Source organism: Grus americana, chromosome 7, assembly GCF_028858705.1.
Source record: "Grus americana isolate bGruAme1 chromosome 7, bGruAme1.mat, whole genome shotgun sequence".
NCBI classification, from domain to species: domain Eukaryota; kingdom Metazoa; phylum Chordata; class Aves; order Gruiformes; family Gruidae; genus Grus; species Grus americana.
This window is the reverse complement of record NC_072858.1, coordinates 11,544,719-11,567,541: the sequence shown is the minus strand read 5'-3', so window position 1 is coordinate 11,567,541 and position 22,823 is coordinate 11,544,719. Positions and strand designations below refer to the sequence as shown.

General features: G+C 43.9%; 1 protein-coding gene across 7 annotated transcripts in view; it reads left to right on the top strand.

Moving 5' to 3' along the window:
* Positions 1–22,823, top strand: part of RBM20 (RNA binding motif protein 20) — a 107,725-nt gene that overhangs the window by 76,535 nt on the left and 8,367 nt on the right. For 4 of the 7 annotated variants that reach the window (XR_008577902.1, XM_054832299.1, XM_054832304.1 and 1 more), the window contains exons 2-12: positions 2,666–3,854; positions 5,480–5,541; positions 5,698–5,789; positions 6,139–6,230; positions 10,547–10,690; positions 12,071–12,202; positions 14,069–14,148; positions 14,973–15,663; positions 17,542–17,640; positions 19,095–19,764; positions 22,203–22,322. Coding sequence is in view for 6 of the 7 variants with exons in the window: in XM_054832299.1 (XP_054688274.1) it covers positions 2,666–3,854; positions 5,480–5,541; positions 5,698–5,789; positions 6,139–6,230; positions 10,547–10,690; positions 12,071–12,202; positions 14,069–14,148; positions 14,973–15,663; positions 17,542–17,640; positions 19,095–19,764; positions 22,203–22,322 (3,371 nt within the window). In the remaining variant the exon portion in view is untranslated. The remainder of the gene's footprint in view (positions 1–2,665; positions 3,855–5,479; positions 5,542–5,697; positions 5,790–6,138; positions 6,231–10,546; positions 10,691–12,070; positions 12,203–14,068; positions 14,149–14,972; positions 15,664–17,541; positions 17,641–19,094; positions 19,765–22,202; positions 22,323–22,823) is intronic. The other 3 variants (XM_054832300.1, XM_054832302.1, XM_054832303.1) reach the window with 2 other exon arrangements.

The window sequence follows — 22,823 nt, the reverse complement described above, 5'->3', positions numbered from 1 at the left end:
CCCCGCTGCAGAGCTCAGAAATGATTGCAGAGCTGAGGAGCAGCAAGCACCTCGGGCATGCCCAGCTGGGGGGTGCTCGGGCAGGGCACTGCTTGTGTTCTGGGGGGCTTCTGACAGACAGTGCTCCAAAGTTGGTCAAAATAGGAGGAGGCTGAGGGAACTCCAGGGCTTGCAGCAGGATCAAGTGAGATGGTTTCACTGGAGAAAGGGAGCCTGTGCCCACATCTAGCAGGTAGCCGCCTGAGTTGGGAAGCGGCTGCAGCTGTTGGGATATGCACCCTGCTGCGTAGGCTTGCAGCGCGGTGGAATTAGATTGCTGGGAACAGAAGTCATCTGTGGCTCCTGAGCCTGAAAACATCGTATAGTGGCTGCTGGCTTTTCTTTTTACTTTAAGACCTCCAGGCAGTTCTTATTTGCATGCTCTATAAAACTTTTCAAAAGAGTTTTACAGCTTACTTAGCATACAAAAGGTATAACCAGCTATAAAATGAAAAATTATCAGGACTGTGGCCAGTCCCACGCAGCACATCATAAGCCAGGACACTCCAGATGCTGGTCACACAATACAGCCTGGCACAGTGTCGTGCCACGTCCCCCAGCAGTGACGATGGTGTGCATGCCAGTGTGGGATCCTCTGCTCGCTGAACCTCTCGCACCCCACAGGGCTCCTCGGTAGCTTTTATGGGTCCTCAGGATCTCCCAGGCTGGCGTTTTTTGAGAGCCTCCATGTTGTTTTGACTGTACTTGCACCCTGACTCTCATCCATCATCAAATTTACAGCAAACTGCGCTGTAAGTGCAAGTCAGAGAGCAAGTGACAAAAACCACAGGGGAAAACAAAAGGCACCTTGGCTCTAAAGCGCACTGGTGTCAGCTTGTGCTGGCAGGGACTCTCATCATTACATAAGGATGCACTTATCCAAACGGCATTTTGTATTTTGGGAGACAGATGTGCCTTGCAGTTGCTAGTGGAAGTTAAACATTAAATATGAAACCCATTCATTTTCTCTTAGTCATACTTTGGATTTAAGCAGATGTTTTCTTAATTTGTGGTTTTCAAATGTAGCATGCTGACAAGACATTTATCATTAACTACAACTTCATCCATGCAGTTTAACAAATTGGCCAGTTATTAACAGTGAGGGTTGTGTAGCGGTTGATGCATAGCTCCTGCTGCTTTGAAAGGCCTAAATTGAAACTCAATACATTTTTACAATATAAATTAATTGAGCTTTGGACCACGTCCCTGTTATTCCAGTGCTCTCTGCTCTCATTTTCAGAATGAACAGCCATTTCTAATGCGTTGAGTAGCTGTGCTGTCTGTGAGCAGAGGCTCCTGGTGGTGGAAAAAGTGATGGCTAACATTTTTCTGGTAGGGGCATGAAAACGGCTGATGGTATCCAAGTGTAGGCAGCATGACGTACGGAGGGAGCGTGGCTGCGGGATGGTGTACGTTCATGCGGACCAGGCTGGCTCTGCCACGGATGATGCAGGGAGGGATCCTGGAAGGGTGCAGGCAGGGCAGTAAAAACTGGGTGGGTACAGCTGCCTGGAAGCTTGTGCTACCTAATATTTTCCATTATAACATTTCTCTTTCTTTTAACTTTCCTAGACTTTACCCATTTTGATTTTTTTTTCCCTGGTTTATGTTTGCAGGGTTTGATGGGGCAGGGGGAGGAAGGGTTGATGGTGGTGCTGTGAACTGGTGAGATGTCCCAAAGACAGGAACCGCCATATGCCTGAAAATATCACCTCCTATTTTCCCAGCTCTGGAATTCAAGCAGGCAGTTTAGTCATCATTTATTCATGCCATGTACGAGATTTGAAGGAGAACACTCAATGCACCTCTAATTTCTAGAAAGTATAAAGACCTTGATTTTTACCAGCTGGCACTGCAGAAATTTTGCCTTACATTCCAGCTGAACTGGGAAAACTCTTCAGGACAGTTTGTTCGTAGTTGCTCCAGCTTCTGGCAAATCATTCACTTTTTTCCCCTCTATATTTGCAACTGCACAACAGGGAAATTATACACTTTGTTACAGAACAGGCTGCCATGCAGATTAATTAAATGAGAACTGTAAACAATTAAAATAAAGACATGTGGTGTATTTCATCTTGCTTTATGCAGCCAGATGTGCTAAGTGCAAAATGCCTACAGGGCTGGCTTTATAGTCCCATTTGATGTCCTTTTCGTCATATCCCCTGCTCTGGGAAAAGGGAGTAATGGTAGCATCACAAAATCAGTCAGGAGCAGCGATGTCTCAGCTGGGAAGCAGGAGGTTGCATAAAATGCAGAAAAGAGAGAAAAATCGTACATTTGGGGCTTGCGTTGCCACTGTTCCTGGTCTGCATTAGAGGTATGAGTCCTAGGGGTACTTAAAATGAGTTGATGGCCTGATCCAGAGGGATGCATTAGGGGTTTTAAAGAGAGATCTTTGGCATAGTTGTCTTCCTAGTAACTTTTTGATTGAAAGGGATGCAGCAGCAGATGTTGGAGGGAAGACAACAGGTTATGGTGACATCATCAATCACCACCTTGCTTTCCCCAGGTTTAGATAAGCTAAATCTCCAGAAGCGGCTGTGTATCCCATGCCAAGCTTTAGCGGGAAACAAGCACAGGTAGATGTCGTGTGAATTTGGCTAACCCAGATCCTGATCCTTTGCAGCGCTGCCAAACTCCTGGAGAAGAGTCCGTTCTCCGTCGGCGCCCCGACCCCCCTGCTCCCCTCGCCGGCGAGTCTGCAGCTGGCTCAGCTCCAGGCACAGCTCACGCTCCACAGGCTGAAGTTGGCTCAGACCACCGTCACCAACAACCCGGCTGCTGCCACCGTTCTCAACCAGGTGCTCTCCAAAGTGGCCATGTCTCAGCCGCTCTTCAACCAACTGAGGCACCCCACCGTGATGAACGCCCCGCAGGGCCACGCCGCAGGGCAGCCGCAGGGGCCTGGCATCACCGGCGCGAGGTTCCCCTCCAGCGGCATTGCCTTTCCCACCCAGAGCCCAGCCTTAGCCACGCCAGGGGGTGGCCTGGGGCCTGTCCAGGGCCAGACCCCCAACGCCATCGTCATGAGTCCCTTCGGAGGCGTCATGGCTCCCACCTCTGGCCAGCAACCCGTGGTGGTGGGTCTCAACAAGGCAGGTGCCTCCGCCTCCACCGCTGCTGCTGCCGTGGGAGGCTTTTACGAGTACAACAAGCAAAACACCACTACTGCCACCCCTCAGGCGTACGCCTCGGAGGGGGACCAGCCCAGCCAGCATGGCTTCCTCACCGGCGGGACCCACGCAGCCTCCTCAGCGGCAGGGCCGCATTACGAGAGTCACTTCGGGGCTCCCAGCCAGCTGCAGCACGAGGCAGCGGCGGCCTTTCCCAAGGAGGCCTATGGGGCAGCGGCACAGCACGGGGCAGCGCGGGCCTTCCCCAGTGACACGCACACCGGCTCCCATCCGAAAGGAGATCCTGGCCCCGTCTTGCACGGCAGCGGTACAAGCAACCAGTGGGAAAACATCCCTAATTTCCCCAGCCAAAACAAGCCTGACCTTGTGCCCAGCGACAGCCTGTGGCCATCAGCAAGTCAGCAGCAGTATGAAATAAGAAACGAGCTCTACAACCCTGAAGAGCCGACACCTGACACAAAGTTCAGCGCGGCCGCCCCCCCCGCCTTCAGCCGCCCCAACCACAGCAAGCAGAGCTTCGGCAGCCCTCGCATGAGGCAGAAGGAGGAGCGGAGCGGCGGCGTGCCTGACCTGCCCGCCCGCTCCCTGCCGCCACACCAGCTGGGCGACCTCCGCGGCGCGGCCCCCCTTCACTTCCCCCACATCTGCGCCCTGTGCGACAAGAAGATCTTCGATCTGAAGGTGAGTGGTTTTAATGTGCCACGGTCCAGACCCTTGAACGCGCTGCCTGGTGATTGATCTGGCCACCAGCTCCTGCCAGCCCTTTCCGCCAGTGTCCATCACCACGGACGTGCCCTCTTGAGAGAAGCGGAAACAAAGGGCCATAATTTCACTTAGGGTGTTGTACATCCGTTTCACGGCAATTACTGGGGTTTCAAGATCTGGTTTTGTTTCACATCTCACTGTGAAAGGCGGTGAGATTACAGCACTGGCGTGAGAAGCGCGAGGTCCGGGCTGGGGTCACGGGCCCAAAGCGAGGGGAGGAGAAGCTTGAAGCCAATCCCCTGCTTCTCAAGCCAGCATGGTAACTGCACGTCTGCGGTTTCATCTGCCTCTCCCTTTCTCTTTGTGTTTCCAATCCCAAAGGCTTCCCCCTAACAGAATTGTGGAAGCAGCTTGCTTAAACAAACCAGTGCATTTTGATAAAATGATTTTAATAATTCCTGTGTTGAGATCTCTTCCTCCTTCTAGTATCTCTAAGGAAAATTTAGGACTTGTAGTCCCCAGCGACTTTGGCCTGGAAGCAAGAAGCTGCTCAGCATGTGTAGTGCAGACCATGCTCCCACTTCTCTGCTCATACTGCCAAGGGAGCTCCAAATCCAACCTCACCCTCGAGAAGAAGTTTCCCGCTTGCCCAGAAAGCCCGTGTGCTAGGTCATGTTATATAGGTCAGGTCTGGTGAAGCCTCTGAGCCCCAAGCCATACATGGGTGCTGGCTGATGTTGTTCTGGTCCCCTGGTGAGCCCAGCTCAACAAGTCCTCATGGCCTTTTCCATCACATCGTAGGACCAGCACCTAACCGCAAAAGCATCTGTTTTTGCGCAGATGATAGCCTGACAAAAACGTTACAACAGCATGTATATAGCAAGGAAGATGGCCAGCAAATGAAACAGTACCTGATACTTACGCACCCCGGGGTTTTGAGATATTTGAATATATTTACTCTTTCATGTTTCCCTTTTACTCTTTGAGCAGCCACTTGCAAAAGAGTTTGCTGTGGTTACTGCAGCTACAGGACTGGTGTGAGGTATCCTCCGTCTAGGGCATGCTGAGCATTTCTTTTTTTCATTAAACATTTTAAAAGGGCAGGGAAAATGTCATTATGGTGAGTTTCAGTTGATCTGTTTGTTGGTGTTTAATACGCTGCCTCATTTGCATCATAGAAGTGTAGATAGCTACGTGTACTCTGACCAATGTTGCAAATCTGTTGAAATGAATAAGCATTGTCCTGGCTGCCCTGTGTGCTCAGCACCTTCATTATGGACATCGCAGGAGTTGAGGGTGCTCAGCGCCTTGCAAGATGAGCTCTTCAGCTAGAGTGAAGTAACTGAATTAATAGCAATATACTGGATTTAAAAGCTAATACAGACAAGCTCTCCTTTTGTAAAGTAACCGATAATTTAAGCTACAAATTACAGATCGGTAAATGCATTGGTTGAAGGTGTGCTTGGCTCCAGCATCACTGAATTTGATCTTCAGCATCTCAGTATTGTTTTTAGAACAAAGTAAATTGAGTGGAGAAGCAATCTTTTGTAAATTTGTCTTGGGATTTTTCCTATGCTCATCATCTCTTTGTTTCAATGTAGGACTGGGATCAGCACGTTAAGGGAAGTCTTCACATCCAAAAATGTATGGCTTTTTCAGATAAGTAAGTATTATTTTAGAGACACTCTCCCAACTGAATTTCTAGCAGAGCATCCCTTACTTCAGTGCGTTTACACCGGGAATTTACTGTCTAATAATTATGCTTCAATGTTTATGGCACATTATGCATGCTCCTAAAGTTCTTTTCTTTCTTTTCCAGCACTGGTATCCGATGTGTGTTAAGCTCAGCAGATGGAACATTGCATTTATCACCAAATAATGCAGCAGTTTTCAATCCGTCTAGTATCGAAGGTGAATGGTTGTATGTGCAATAGTTAAAACCACTTTTTTTTTAATTGAAAGGGAAGTCAATCTCTGGGGAAAAGTGGACATTTTAAATGAACTGTGATACAAGTTTCCAAGGAAAACTTTTTAGAGGTTGTGCACAGAAAGGCTAAAAGCCAGTACAGTGCCTTTCAAAGTATGAATTTATTTTTCTTTCAGACAATGACTTGTTTTCACAGTACAATGAAACAGTGTATAACTTGGTGTAGAGACTGTGAAATTAATTATTATGTAAATGTGGCACTGCTTACTGAGCACACTAATGCGATTAATATGAGTCAAGATTTTCATTAAATGTGTGTAATCCATTATTTAGATTATCCACCAAATGTCGGCTCATCTTTTATCACTACGTCAGCAAGATCCTTTGGCCAGCCAGTTCCTACATTTTCTTCTCCTCCATCAGGGGTAAGAGTGAGTACCTAAGCAAACTGATCTCCATGTGGAGATTCTTGTAGTAGCCACTTCTACTTACTGGTATTAAAACCATGAAGGCTTCCTGTTAGACAATAATCTGAATATTCAGTCTGTTATTTCAACTTCCCTGCAGCTCTTTTATGCTTTTGATTTAGGCCAAATCAGAACTTGATTGTAGTTTTTTTTCCAGTGCTAAATGTTATTTGCTTGTTAGAGAGATTTGGGGAGGATGGTTTTGTGTGTATCCCATTGACATTTTTCCCCCATTTTCTGAGTCTTTTTGACCCAGGAAGGTCAGCTTCAGCTTGGAACGAAGATTTGGATTAGTTTTTATTTACTCTGAGTATCGATCTCAGCAAACAGCCTGCCATCTCTCCAGTTATTTATTTGCGATTGCTCTCTGCCTCTCCCATGCTGGGGTCCCTCTCCCAGGTAGCAATAATGGCAAAGACAGTGGCTGCAGCTTCGCTAACCATTGCTCACCTGAGGGTCCCAGATCAATTCATTATATTAGACTAGCTTTTTCTTAGTTTTAGTGTACTATTTACACCATCTGCTGCCACTGGTAGCCTTTCAGCAAGTTTGCTTTGGTGTACAGCCTTCCATGGTTTTGGTTTATTAGCGCTCCCCCCCCCATTCAACACAGGTCCCTACTTATATTGCTCTAATTGCACACTTGAATTCCTAGCCCAATAATCAAAAAATGCCAGAAAAAAAGGATAACGTTGAAAGTGGTGCTTACACTGACAAAACAGAAAGATTTTAAAAGGGAGGGAAAAAAAAGAAAAAGAAAAAAAGGCAAATAAAAGCGAATCATATACATAATGGAAATACAAAGTTGTTAGGGTTAAACTTAAGCTCAGCATATATTGGAAAGCTACAATGAAAGCTGGAGACATCAAGGACTCATGTTAGGGTGTTCATGGAATAGCAGCAGTAATCCAGGGGTTCACGTTTTCACCTTGTTTGCTTTTGTGTATGTATCCTGATGTGGTCTCAGACTCTGGAAAGCCAGGCTGAGTTGTATCCCCATGCCACTCCAGTTCAGGCATTGCTTATAGAAATGTCACCCAGATTTGTTTAATCCAACCAATTTTCTACTGTGCGGTTTTGCTGTGCCAGGGGTTATTTGCAGGGGGTTTAGCTTTTGTGTGCCACAGACACTGTGTGTGCAGGGGAGCAAAGAGCAGAGCTGCTCATGACGGCTGCCTCCAAGGTCAGAGGTGGAGTAGCAGCAGGCGTGGAGGAATGTTCCTTTTCATCATGTCTGTCAACCTTGCAACAAATGAAATTACTGCTAATGCCAGTATCATTTCTCCTTAGAATCTGTCACTATTTATCATTTAAGCAGCCTGCAGAAGTCCTCCTTCTGAATGACCTGAAGTACTATGAGAGATAAAAGAAACAATAACTTTGATTTTCCTGGATGCAGTAAATCCTCTTTTTCTTCAGAAGCTCATTGGGTGGACAGGGAGCTATATTAGAGGTGTTAAGATTTAGTTTTCCAGCTGTCATTCACCCCACAACCCCGGTGGCTTATAATTTATTACACCTTTGCGCGGTAGTATTCACTTTCAGCTAAGCTGCTGCCATTTAACTGAGCAGTGGGAGATTACACTTGACCCTGCATGTAATCATAAACAAAGTGTTCAGATTTCTGGAAGAGCTTGCTCTGTGCTATCCATCTGCAAATAACTCTATCCCTTTTCAAAAGGCAAATGCAGTGCAAGAAGTCTTCACTCGGGCATGGAGAGCCATTAGTACCGGACGGATGGGACTGTCAGTTTCTTATTATCTTTAGAAAAGATTCATGTGAAGCTCAAGAAAGGGATAAAGAATTTGAAAAGCAAGAAACAAAAAAAATTGGAAAAAAAAAAAGCTGTAATAAAAAATAACCAAATTGGATTGGTGAAATAATATGGCAAATGGTATGAGGTGCATTTCATTGCTGTGCATCAAATTACTTCTGTAGTAGTTGTGCAACTGTGTTGGTAAACCCCTGTAGACATTGGTTGCAAAGAAAGTTAACTTAGAGTCTTATTGAAAATTACACACAACAGCTCCTCTAACTTCCTGACTGTGGGTACAGAAAGTGTATATTCCTTTTTTGGCTGTGATTTACAGCTCTATTTAATGAATGGATCCAATTTAACTTCAATCAGCTGACAAGATTATTGCTTGGTACAGCCCATCGACTTCTGGTATGAGCATGTGACCACTTCTTAATCATGAATTACAGCAGATTTATGGCGTAGCATTTTAATTTAAGCCATTGCCAATTGTAGGAAGGTGGTAACATCTTACAGGCATTTGATTTAATGTACTGCTGAATGTGTGTCAGAACACGGGCTCTGGAGCCTACGTAGGGAACAGCTCAGTCTTTCTAGTCCCATAAACTCTTAACATACTATCTCTTAACAGATCTAACCAAACGAACAGAAGGTGCCAGGTGTCCTGGGGTGTTCATACACTGGGACTGCGTTTGCTGTCAGAGAAGTTTCCTTTTCCTCTGCTTGCTGTACCGGAATTCAGCATGTAGATATTCTTCTGTTGTATGCTACATGCTGCCTTGCCAGATGCATGCAGCCATCACTTCCTTTTCTATTCAAGTGGAGTTGAGTTACTTCATCTTTTTCAGGATCAAGTCTTTGTTATTTTTCTGCTAGAGAAAATATCTTAAATTCTGGACATTGGCACTTCTTTGACTTACCTTATGCATATGAGCAGACTCTGAAAGATGCACACTAAATAGTAGACCACTGTATAATACAGGGTCTTGCTGCAGCAAAAATACACAAATGGTTAAGTGGTGAAGCCTGGAGGGGAGGTAATGGGATGAAGGTGTAAATAAGATAACATTAGCTCTGTAACTTGTGAACTTGCTGACAAGCCAAACATTTGTGATGGCTCTGGTGAACTTGATCCCACAAGATTACATGATTTGCATCTTTCCTTGAATGGCACAATTTTAACTGAAGGTAGAGTTACTTCTTTAGTAAAATCCTAACAGCAAAGGTCGTAAACAGGGAAGTAGTCTGGGAAGACTTAATCCTGTGTAAGTGATGTTTTGCGTGTCACTAGCTGAGGTAAATTATGTTCCTCTCTGAATATACCCTGGTGCCTCTTTGCACAAGGAGTGTAGAGCCTGCTTTCCACATCAGGGAGATGGGCGGCCCTTTGGGAACTGCCCCAGCACTCCAAAATAGACTTCCACCCTTGGGAAGCGATTACCGCACTGGCAACTGTGTGCCTGTGCCAGCCCAATTTGGAACCTCAGCCTCTCTGCATGTCCAGTGGTCACTTATGCCCCCAGGGGAAACGTCCTTCCTACTGCGTGTTGTTGCAATAAGAGGGGAAAGTAGTATGTTTTCCAACCTGAGGTACAGCTGTGGGTCCTCTCACAAGTTAAATGGGATTGCTTTTAGCCCCGGCCCAGTCTGTTCCACCAGGGCAGAAGGAGAATTTAAATTCAGCCCCTGCTATCCTGAACACCTCTGTAGTCACCTAAACTGATTTCTAATGTCCATAAATTCAGAGGGACTGCAGTGAACATCAGTTTCAATTTCCAGGCACCGCCAGCACCACATAAATGGGCGTTTATGGAATACTTGAAAATACTAATTTTTTGTACATTGCCTGCAAATTATCTACTAAGGGCTTTTTACTCAGCAACAGTGCATGGTGCCTTCGTGTGCAGGGAAGGCACAGAGCCCCCAGCGGGACAGATGGATGCAGACGGGCTGGGGAAGGCTGTCTGACTTGGCAGGTAGCTGTAGGTGTTGTGCTGCTGAACCAGATGGGTACCAACCCCACAGGGAGCTCGTCAGGAGGGGCTGAGACCTCCCCATGGCAGAGGCACCCTCCATCTCCAAACACTGAGGGGCCTCTGAACTCTCGCTGGTGCTGGGTGCAGTCCAGTGGCCTGTGCCCATAGCAGCCCAGCCATCTCCTCTGCTGTGACATGCCAGGGACGTGAAGCTCTGGAGTCCATAGGGTTTGAGGTTAGCTTTTGCAGCAATGTCGTTAAACCTGCTTGAACGAGAGCGTCTCTTCTAGAAATCCTTTCTGGACTCTGCAATGGCCAGGGATGGAGACTCCATTGCAAGCTGCACCACAGTTAAATGTTTCCCTTCCCATTTGTATTTCTAAACCAGGATGTTAAAATACAAGGTTTTAAAGAAGGATGTTTGTCCTTAATAACAGGTACACAGAACAAAATGTTTCATTTTTTGCAGAAATATAAGATCTTATCTAGTGGCTGGAATATCTAAGATAAAAACATCATTTTGAGCTGTTTTTTTCCCCAGTTTCCCCAGAGGAAATCCACGCTGGGTCGAGTTGTTCACATCTGCAACCTCCCTGAAGGAAGCTGCACAGAGAATGATGTCATTAACCTGGGCCTCCCGTTTGGGAAGGTCACCAACTATATCCTCATGAAATCCACTAATCAGGTACTGTGCATTTGGGGTCACCGGTATTGACATCTATTGACGTAAAGACATATTGACATAAAGACAGAGTCTTTGGGGGAAATCTCTTTTTTTTATAATAGAAACTTAAATATATGAAGCTTGCTCTTAAAGTAAAAAAGAATAAAATTGGTGTTTGCAGAATAAGATAATGGCATAAACATGACCACTGCCTCATAGTTCTTGTTAAAAAACCTCAGAAATCTCAATGAAGGGTTATAAAACTGTACTTTAATAATAATTTTTTTAAAAAGTTAATAACTTGGTCGCCTTCTCTCAGCCATTTGTTAGGGTTACTCTCAGACTTCTCTGGTTCTGTTGGGAGGGTTTTATTGCTTTCTTACCCATACTCGTAGAACTGAACTGAGCATTGACGCATAACTTGCACTCCACTCTGGTTTGGCTGTCCTACACTGTTCGTTGAACTGTTGTTACAGCAGAGACAGGTCCCAGCAATGGTGTAATTGCAGTTACATGCTGGTGGCAGAGCCCCAAGGCCATGGCTGCACTGGGGGATCTGGCACACACATGCTCAAGGAAGGCGATGCCCTTGCAGGGGACACTGACACCTCACTCCCTTTTCATCTGCGCTGGATTGCAGTAGAGCTCTTCTTCAAGGTAGCTTAAGTCTACCTTAAGTAGCTTAAGTCTACCAGTGGTGGTAGGCTGGGGAGACTAGAAAATCTTTTCTCACGTACCTGCAGCAGACAGTACAGATGGATGTAGAATCCACACCAGTGGGCAATGTTTGTAACGATTGTAATGTTTTAAAATGCAGTCGTTACACAGCTGTGAGTATATTCCTTGACCAGTTAAACTGCAGCCACATCAAATGCAATTTTCGTGTAAATAAAAGTGCTAGTTAACATCGTTCAGGTTTTTTAAACTCTTTTTTTGGATTTGTTCTGGCTGCTCATGCTCTGATGTTCTGGTTTTATCTGGATCCCTTGCAATTCTGCAAGACACAGCTGACAATCTTGGGAGCAGTGCATGCTGCAGTACTGCAGTTCTGCATCCTGTCAGCAGCTGACCATGGTGTAGAAGCACCAGTGAGGAAGCAAGGGAAAGGTGATGTTTTCATATATCAAGAAAGATTAGATTCCAGTCATTTAGTTTTTAACTAAACTGGCTTCCAAAGTTGCATATCAGCTTTAATAGCTGGGCTGAAACCGTTATTTGCAGTTAAAAGGAATCTGAATGTTACTATTTCAGCTCCAGGGCTGGAAAGCTACCAAGGTCTGTACTATCAAAACATTTTGCATGAGAAGAATCCAAACAAAAATTATCGTGCTGCCTTTTCTCTCTTATACTTTGTATTTTTAATTACGTAGTAGATTTTAAAGCTCTCCCCATTTGTGCTAGGCCTTTCTGGAAATGGCTTACAGCGAAGCAGCACAAGCCATGGTGCAGTACTACAAAGAAAAACCTGCTATGATAAATGATGATAAGTTACTTATTAGGATGTCTAAAAGATACAAGGAATTGCAGCTGAAGGTAAGATAGTCATTCCTGATCAAATTTCCTGAGTTTCCATGGCATGTCCTGGAGAATACATCTAAAAATCTTTACTGATTACTGGTTTCTAATTAATGCTTTAATATTAAGGAAAAAGAAATTAGGAAAGATAAATTAATGAATGTATGTTAATGATCTTTTATACTTAGCTGCTTGCTCTTGTTCTAAACCTTTACTCTTGGAAGAGATCCTATTTTCTCTACTCCTCTCATACCATTATTTCAAAAATCCTTTCTGAGCTTCCGAGTGGGCTCCCCACATTGCTTGGTCTAACAAAGGTCTGAAACACAACCATGTATAAAATACAACATGTCAGCAAAAACAAGATGGTCCTATCCTTTTAGTCAGGCATTAAGCCTGAAGCAATGCTTTTCACTGCTTGCATGCTTGAGCCATAGTACAATCTCTATACCAAGCAGTGATGGCAGGGCTAAACATCACACTGATTTCTTTTTTTCTTTCTTTCTTTCTTTCTTGTGAATGAGCTAAATTAAAAAGCTAGATTGTTTGGGGTTTTTTGCACAGAGTCAGAACAGAGCAATAGCATTTGGACTTTCTGTTGAGTGTGTGACACTTTTGATGTGATTCCAAAAATCAGTGCTCTTGAGAGCATATTTATGGAAGCTTATGTACTGCCGTGTGTAATGCTAAGAGAGTATTTTTTTTCATGGAGACTTGGACTGGAACTGGCAATGCAGAGCTGAAAAGCTTCGTGTTATATTATCTAACACAGCACAAATCTATTTTATAAAAGAACTCTTTAATGTTCCAGGTTAAGAGGTTAAGGGACCTTTTATGAGCCTTGAGGAAAAACAAGTAACTCAGATGGTTTGTTCTGACCTTTGGAAAGGTCTCTTTCTCTCCTGTACATGTATAATAGTTTAAGGAGACTTATAAGGGGTTGCCCAAAGTCCATAAACCGGAGCAGTCTTTCTTAGTGTGGTACAGTGAGGGGTTCAGATGTAAGGTGGTGGAGACTGTGCATCTTAACACAGAGGTGGAACAGGAATTACCCAGGAGAGTGTGGGAGTTCGCCTAGATTTCAGGAAGATTTTCAGCATTTCCAATGGCAGTTTTTCAGATCATGGAATTATTTTTCTCTGCACGAGTAAAAGCCCTTTCTCTTTGTTAAAAGCAAACAAATAATCAAAAGTGCAACATGGAAGGGGGCATGTGCATGAGCTATTTACCACTACAAACTGCTCTGAGTTCCTGCATGATTATGTTGCTCAGCTGTGCATGCTCCAAGTGTTTGACGAATTGCGTGCACTCCAGCCTGGAGTAGTGCTTCTTTTGTAAATGATCTTGAACCTCAAGTAATTGACACTTCCTGTACGCATCTTTCTTGCACTTAGCTTTTCTGAAACTCTTGTGTCTAAACATAGTCTTTTAGAGCTATACTCCAGAATGAGCTAAACTCTGAGATGAAGAGAAGGCAGTTCATTCCTAGAGGGCCAGAGAGAGGCTGCCATGCATATTGAATTCAGATATTAGAAAAATCGTCTGGTTTGTTTCCTCTTACATCCAATTCCTAGAAAATACTCTGTAGTGAATGTGTAACAGGAAAGGGCAAGCTAGTTTTCAAAGCCTCTTACAGCAGCCAAGTATGAGGAGACAGTGCTACAACGTAACGGAGCACATTTTCCATTTGTATCATTTTACTGCTTTGATCGTGTTATTGAGATACCAGCTGCAGAAAAGACTGTAACCACAACACTGAAACCAAATATTTCTCAGTAGTAGTATAATGGAATGATGCATGGATGCTGTTTCTTGAAGGACAAATCACCTATATTAGCTTGAAGAGTAGTGCAGCATGCTAAATAATGCCTTTGTCTTATTTAGAAACCAGGTAAGAATGTGGCTGCTATCATCCAGGACATCCACTCGCAGAGGGAGAGGGACCTGCTGCGTGAAGTGGACAGGTAAAGTTTCTCCATAGTTTGGAATTGGGACCTGGATAAGTCTGTAAACCTGCAGGTAGAAAAAGCATTATCTGTGTGCTTCCCACTCTTATCTCATTTGCTTTCTTAATTTGGATTTCACTTCAAATCACTGTAAAAATCCAAGTGGGTACAATAGTAAGTACAGGGCCTATATAATGAGATCAGATTGAAACGGTGCATGTTATGAAAATAAATGAACTCTTTCCTACTGATGACGATGGCTCAGAAACTACCCCTAGCATGTGAAGAACACACAAATGAAGCTGTTTCCCTCTCCTCCCCTTGAGTGAAAAGCATAAAGGCTGGGGGTGCTGCGAGACCTAGCGGGAAGGAGCCAGTTCAGGTTAAAATGTATTTGGGTATATTTCTGATCTACTTGACTTCTGGACCTTCCAGCAAAAATGGAGAGGAATCACAGCCCTAAAACATCTCTGTTAAGCAGATGACCTTTGTCATTTTTGTCTCAGAGGTGCCCTAGATGAGTGAGTATTAAGGGTACAGACATTAGGGTCATTGTAAAGGTATTAACCTATTATAAGCTTTTAATGCTAAACCCCTGTGAGACACTTGTAAGAATGAATGAATGTATTCTTGACATATCTGTGGGGATTTAGTTAAGCTCTGTGGGTATGACACTGCCTTTTCTCCTGTTCACTGTGTTTGCAGCTGTGCAGTGCATGTCTGTGAAAGGCCTGGGGTCTCAGGTTTGCAGGCACCAGGACAGTCCCCATGTGTTTCCAGTGTACAAGAACTTGGTAGACCACAGTGGGTCAGCCAGTTACAGCTGCCTTTTCCCTCTGCAGCAGGTATGGCACGGAGAGGCCCCGCTCTCGCAGCCCCATAAGCCGCTCCCTGTCGCCCCGATCCCACACTCCCAGCTTTACTTCCTGCAGTTCACCCCACAGCCCGATGGGGACCGGCAGGACCGACTGGGGAAATGGGAGAGAGTCATGGGATCAGTCCCCGTATTCTCGACGGGAAGAGGAAAGAGACAGCAGAGAATGGCGAGAGAACGGGGACGAGAAGAGGGACAGGACTGACATGTGGGTACACGAGAGGAAACATTATTCCCGACAGCTGGACAAGTTTGATTTGGATGAACGGATTGAAGGAGGCAGAGGGCACAGAGAAAAATATTTAAGGAGTGGTTCCCCTGGCTCCCTTCACCCTTTATCTGGCTACAAGAGCAGGGAAGATGACTATTACCGGAAAACCTTTAAGTCAAAATCTGACAAGTTTCAGAGGCAGCTGCAGGATTTACCTGGGAGATCTAAGAGAAAGGAAGAGGCAAAGTTAAGGGAACGCAGGCATTCTTACAGCGAGGACGCTGCCAGGGAGGAGGCGGCTGAACAGAAGCATAGCAAAGCGTCTGAGAGCTCCAGGCAAAAACAAAGTGATAAGAATAAGGTGAAGAAAGCTGAAAAAGACCAAGAGGAAGATGCTGATGCTGCTGAAGGCAGTGATGTGAAGGAAACCAAACCTTCTGAGAATGAGGTAAATAGAGATCTCAAACTGTATGTAAAAATGTGGTAAATGCTGAAGTAATATATTTTCTGAAATATAATTGTTGTAGGTGTGGTGCTGGTGACATGCAATGTTTTGCCATGATAAAATCAGGGAATGCAGTCCTAGAAGAGATCTTGGGAGGTCATCTTATCCATGTCTTTGCCTAGATCATGCAGAGCTATTACACCGTTGCGGTGTTGGGTACATGGACATTGTCTTTCTGTGTCAAGCACAGAACCTCTGGGTAACCAGTGAGGGGAAGGGGCCAGACAACTCGCAACAAAACCAGGTGACAATCTGCTGTTTGCATGCAGGTTATGTGTGCAGGGGCAAGTGCCCAACTGCTCTCTTTTCTAAGTCTGTGCAGGATACTCCATAGCTGCTCTCTCTGCATCCATCACATCCTTCCTGTCTGATGTGGATTATTTGGAAAATAAGTAGTATTTTACAAGGATGCACAATATTTGTAGGAAAATACAGGGAACTGATTTTTATACTGCTAAAATAGGGAATGAACTTTTAATGAGGAACATTTTCTTTTTGGTCACCTCAGCAGAGCAATTGGTTTCTATTAATCGTATATCCCTACTCTCAGCTGTCGCAGGGATAATTCACACCATTCCCTTCAATGTCCTGACAGGAATCTTTTCCCATGACAGAGCCACTGAATCAGCTGACCTGTAAAACTGTGGGATCTGGAGAAGTATTCCCAGTTGGTAAAGTGGCAGCATTTGTGAGTTTTGATTCTCCACTGGGAAAAAGCAGAGAGGGAACAGATGAAGACGCCTCATTCTCTCAGTCCCAGTACAGCCCACGCTCATATCCCCACCCTATGGGGACCTTGTTACTGGCTCTTAGCCACCTTGCCTCCCTGAATCTCCCCCGGTGATACACTGCCACCGTCCACCCCGGGGATGCTGGCACAGGAGATTGCAGAGCTGCTTTGCTGACCAGGGGTCCATCTCTAGCTTGTGACTTTGTGCTGCCAGGGCCATCTTTGGTTGTTTTTAGTTGACCTTGCATTCATTATTCTCATGTGGGAGCAAAGTTGGTGGAAATCTCTAGATCTTGTAACTCAGCAAGTCTCTGTAACAGGCAGCAGCACTACCTCATGCCATAGATATATGTGTCCGTACCACCTTTTGTCATCTTTCTCCTTTGGCTGATATTTCACTGTGATGGATGGTTCCTTGGGAGGAGATGTCAGAGAGAAATATCAGACAGCATCCTAAATCACTGGTGTTGCCCACGCCTCTGCATGTTTTTCAAGTTATTTTAAAGTTGCTTCGTTAAAGGCATACCTCTCCAGGGACCACTGCTAATAATTTATTTAAAAAGGAAGAAATAAGTTTGAATGTTTTGAACTTGCACTTTCACTGCACTCTTTTACCAAATGCCAGGTAGTACTACGGTTTTGTTCTTCCAAGGTATGAACTGTGCAAGCAGTTGCATTCTCAACTGATCCTACAGCAATAAACAAAACAGTTGAGGTCTTTTGCAGTTTTAACACTGCTGCTCTCCTTACCATGTTTGAGCCAACATAACAGATGTGGGTAGAGAACAGAGGAGTGGAGGCTGGAAATTTTAACGAATTCACATTCTCCCCCACCTGTCTTTTAGCCAATTCTATGATGTAAATTACATGTCTCTAATTTTGTTTGAATTTCTTTTTCTTAATTCTTATTTGTGTGGCTTTGCTAATAGTATCCAATTCTTGGGTCTTTTCCCACAGCCCAGTTGACTTGCATAAACTTTAGAAATAAAGAATGTGACCTTGTGGTGACTTTGTTTCCCTAAACCCAGAATAGAAACATAATAGAGCACCACTGTGTGTTGCTATACATGTATATGTTGTATTTATTTTAGCTTGGAAAAGAGGAGCAAGTTCCAGAGAAGAGCTCACCTTCAGCTAATAAACAAGGAAAAGAATCTGGAGAGATTCTGGAAAACACAAGAAAAGAGAAGGTTGGTGACACATTGTTGGTACAGCTTCCACAACAAAATGAGTGAAAACTCAAGTTTGGTAGCACATTTTCCCAGCTGAAATATTAAACCCCCACAGAAAGATATGTGAAGGGGTTGTAGAAGGGAGTTGTCTAAATTAACTTGCCTTATCTTGACCTCTGCTTTAAAGGATAGCTTTTCCTGAAGTCTCCAGAACTCTTTTTTTAGTTGCTCTTTGCCCATGTACATTGCTTCACATGTGTAGTCCTTGGCACTGGCAACTGTAAGTAACATATGCCCAAGTGAACTGCGTAACTTTGTGAACCGTGCCCAAAAATAGTAGATGTGGTCAGTTGGTGGAGAAGGAGGGGACTAATGATGAAAACTTTTCAGAACATTGGCCTTAGATGGACTATGGATAGTAGCCTCCTCTGATTGTTTCTGGTTTTAATTAAATAATGTCTTTACAGCACCCCTACTGCAGCATCGCAGTCGGGAACAGCAATGTCCTTGGAATTCCTCCAGCTTCATATCTGTAGGGTCATGGGTTGATGGTCAGATATGGAAGCTATTGATATCTGTTGCTGTAGAAAACTGATCTCCTGGCAAGAACAGTGTCAACTCCCAGAGTTTTCGTGCTGTTTTAGGATTCTAGGAGGGGAAGTGTGGGAATGGCCAAACAGGAGAAGAATACAGATTATTAATAGATTATGTGTACATGATGAGTCTGAGAGATGAAATCTAAGCTTCAAGTGTGTCTTAAAAGTAACATATCTTATGATTCTAATACTTCTGAAGTCAAATATTAGTGTCTGAGCCCTGTAAGTCTATACCTGCATGTATGAGGTATTTCAGATTATGTACCTTGGAGTATAACTGTAAAACTGATTTTTCTTAAGGTCTAGGCCAATGTCTACCAACATAGTCTCCGGCAAAGGGCTTTTGCTGGTGGAAGGAAATGACTACAAAAGGTAGCCATGTTTTCTCAGTCGCCATAGGAATTTAAAGGACCTAGTCTAGCAAAGTGAAAGCCACAGTGGCTAGACTGGGGTTCAGTGTATTCTCATTGTGCTGCCTATTTCTCGTCACCCTGGGATGGAGGTTGAGGAAGGGGAGATGTTCATTTCCGTGGGGATCACACAGTAGAGTCAGTTGCGTAACAAAGCATAAGAGGTTGTGCCTTGTTTTTACAGAAAAGTAAGGAGCAGGAGACTGGAGAGACTGTAATCCCCAAGGCAGTTACAGGATCTCCACAAAGTGAAGTTTATGTTATAATTAAAAAGAGATGGCTTGTCCTTGTGCATAAGGTTTAAAATCACAATACCAAAGCATATTGTTCTTTGAAACTAAAATACAAGAGGGGTTAGGCATGGCCAGATCAAAGTTCTTCCTGGTTACTGATGTCCAAAGCCCACTTTTTAACAGTGGTGATCTATAATTGCTAATCTCTCAAATGTTTTACATTTTTGTGACAGGACCGAGAGTGGGAGAGTGGAAGTGAGATAGAAGGTGAGACCTGGTATCCTGCTAACATGGAGGAATTAGTGACAGTAGATGAAGTGGGAGAAGATGATTTAATTATGGAGCCAGATATAACTGAGCTTGAAGAAATAGTACCAGTTGATAAAAAAAATAAAACTGCTTCAGAAATGTGTCCCTGTATGTCAACCATGTTAGAACTGAAAAACGATCACAGCCACTTAACTAGGAGCGAAGACAAATTTGCCCATAAAGCTTTAGAAACAAGCTTCAGATCAGCAAAGGGCAGTGTAGCTTCTAGTGGCTGTCAGGATGATGATGAGGATGATGATAATGATGATGCTGTAACTGAAGCGTCAAGCCTAAATCTGGACCCTGAGCAGAAACCAGAGGAATTGCAAGAAGACCAATCGTCTAAGGAGTCTGATCCTCAGCAGAAGGAAGGAAAAATTGATAAGAGCTCTGACACTCGCTTAGAGCCTGAAGATCACCATATACCTTCTGTTCATCTGAAAGAAGAGACTCTCCAGCTCCCTGATACATTTATAGATGATTACAAACAGATGGGATCACAAGGAGCTGAGAGCAGAGAAGTTATGGAAATGCTTGTTAAAAATGCTAGTGAAGAAACAAGACATGGAAGCCAAGAGTGTCCAGAGGCCAAGGGTAACTACTGGTTTTTTTTTTTCTTTCCAGCCCACTGAGAGTCTTGCATGTTTTCTCTGACAGTAGACTGAAATTTATTGCTAACAAGAATAAATGTTGCTAATAGTATCAAGACTTGTCCTTGGAGCAGCTCAGTAAAAGAACCCCAGTGCCTTTCGCCAAGGTAAACCATTAGAGGCTCTTAGCTGAATAGTGTAAAGGAAATATGATAAGCAGCTTGCAAGCTTTCTGAAAGGCATAAGCTGCTATAATTGTCATGTCAAGGTTCACATGAGTTTAGCTGAAGTCTTTCAGTGCTCTGCTAACTATTTTGAATTGTCAATGAAATGAGTGACAGTTTCTGAAGGTCAACAGAAAAGTATCTGTAATGTCTGGCTGGCTCCTGGACAAGGTGGGTATTCTTACATACTGTACTGAAGCGTTAGTAACATGGAAATCATCTGTAGATTGTTACTTCTCAGTTCCTGTTCACGCAAATACATGCCTTTTGTCAGGACTTGCATTATCATCTCCTGTTATCTACCGCATGCTGCCTTTAATATATCTGATAGGACATGCTGTGAGATAATGCCAATAAATGTAATCATAGCTGCCTATTAATATTTTAGTTGTCAGGAAAAAAAAGATCTTGAGTGTCTGAAGGCGAGTTCAGTTCCTTGTCACACTTTCAAATGAAACTTGAGCGAATGGGCTGTGTTTAATGAGAGGAAGCGGAAAACAACATAGAGCATGTTGGCCAGGAATGTTCTTTTTTGTTGCTATTGGAGTCTGTGTGATGGAGAAAGGTTTGTGAGCAGAAGTTGGTGGGAGATTTTTAAGGGTGCAATTATCCACCAGAAAATGCTGGAACATTTAAAGTGAATGTCTGATTTTGAACTAAGTTCTTCCTCTAGGACAGATTTGAAACTCACTCATTTTTCAGTACTTACCTGTTTGGCCTGGAGACACCTTGCCAGGCTTTGCATATTTGGAGATAACACTGCCGTGCAAACTCCCTGGGATGGGGAACAGCAAGCTTGGCTCCCCTGGGCTGCCCACTTCATGGGCAGCCAGCTGACGAAAGAGTTGGGTATCCCAGGAGCATAGTTACTTCGGTGTTTTCAGCGTGCCAGCAGGGAGCCTGGAAGCTCCAGGGGAGCTTGTGCTTCCCAGGTTTCCGCCATGGACTTGGTATCTGGAATCTGCAGCGCAAGGCTCTAGGCTCTCTGCAAATGCAGCTGCCAGCTCAGAAGCCCAGAAAGCAACTTAAGTGGGACATAAGTTGCCACAAAGGCCCTGGGTGTCTTAAGAAGAGCTAACTGAAGCTTGCAGGTTTTCCAGGATCTCTGCTGCAGATTTGGAAACCTGGGGTGGGCTTAAAGTTAACCTGAAAGTCAACCAGTCAGGATTTTGTATTATTTTATTTTAAGTCATGTAATAGACATATTTAAAACAGTGAAGAAAAATTCTTTCTCATAGCTAAAAATTGCAGATTTTTGAACTCTACAGACTTGAAAGGAAGGGTTTGGTTTGGGCAAAAATAAATTTATGAGAAAATATATCCCTTATCTAGGTGAAATTTGCAATAAAATAGAAATTTTGTCAGGGTAAGAGAACTATTTCTTTGATGTAAGAACTGGAGAATAGGAATCAGACCAGTTTGTCTGTAATTCTGGTGCTCTGTGATAACAAATTATCTTTTTTTAAATAAAAGCAATTCATATGTTTGGAAGGGTGAGCATCTGTTCTTTTGACTGGTTTTATCTGCCTCAGCAAATCAATCCACTGTTTTCCACACCTTGAATCTCCTGGCTGTGTCCATTACTGTCGGTCAGCAGGGACCAATCATCCCATCCCTACTGGCCAGGAACCAAAATCTTCAAGTGGTCAACAGCCATAAAGCAGAAACTATCCCTTGGAGAGCTGAGGATGGGAGAAGAGTGGCTCCAGGGAGAAGATGACAGTGGTGCTGGAGGGGTGCTACAGAGGAAGGTTTGCTCTGCCCATGCAGCACCTTAGGCAGTTTGGGGATTTGCTCTCAGCAGGTCCTGCTGCCCCCGCCCCTTCTCAGCAGCCCCTGTGTTAGCCCAGCTCCATCACTGGTCATGCAATGCCATACGTGGTTACGGAGCTGCAGCCGGACCATGCTTGTGCCAGAGGCATGTATAATGTTATAGATCTATTTAGAGATTAAAATATGAAAAAAAAAAAGCCAAAAACCATAATGAACGTGAAATAGGAAATAGAAAAATGGTCTACTGGGAGAATTAGAGTTGACTGCACAGTGTAGTATAGCTGTTGGAGTTGCATTGAGTAAACCTCTGATTTGAATGGAAAAGCATTTTTTCCAGATTTTGCTTCATTTATAGATCCACCCAGAAAGCGTTCCCAAGAAAATTACAAATGTCTCTTTAAACTAATAAACTGTTTTCATTCAATACATATATTCATTTGTTAAGCAAATTCTAGGTACCTGGAAATGAGATCTCTCGAATACCCGGAGGTAGACGCTAAAAGAAGGCACTCTCCGCCAGGCTGGGAACAAGAGGATGTCTTCACCGAACTCAGCATTCCCCTGGGTACGTTCGGACACCCAGGCTGCCCTCAGCCTGCGATGACGCCCACTGCAATACCTAGAGCTTACAACAAGATGTCACTTTAAGGCTACTTGCTATATTTATTTTTCAGAACAGATGTGAGGAGAGTGAAGGAACAGGGTATATGACAGAGGGGTAGCTGTTGAAAGAAACAGGCTTTTGATTATAGATCATTGCTAATTTCGCTCCAGATGAATGGCAAAAGATAGCTGTTAATGTTGCCGATGAGGTGAAATAAGTTCCCTTGGACTATATATGAAATATATATGAAAAATACTTAGTGATTTAAGAGTCTTTATCATAAAAGTATGGATTATACTTTCATTATAAGCAGAAGCATTGGTTTTATTGTGTAAACACTTACAATGAGTAAAACATCTGGAAGAAGTATATCCTAAAGAGCAATCTGTGCAACTTCAGCATGAATTTACTGCTAATAAGTACTATTGCTATTCTAGCCCTTGAGGTTACACAGTGAAGGTT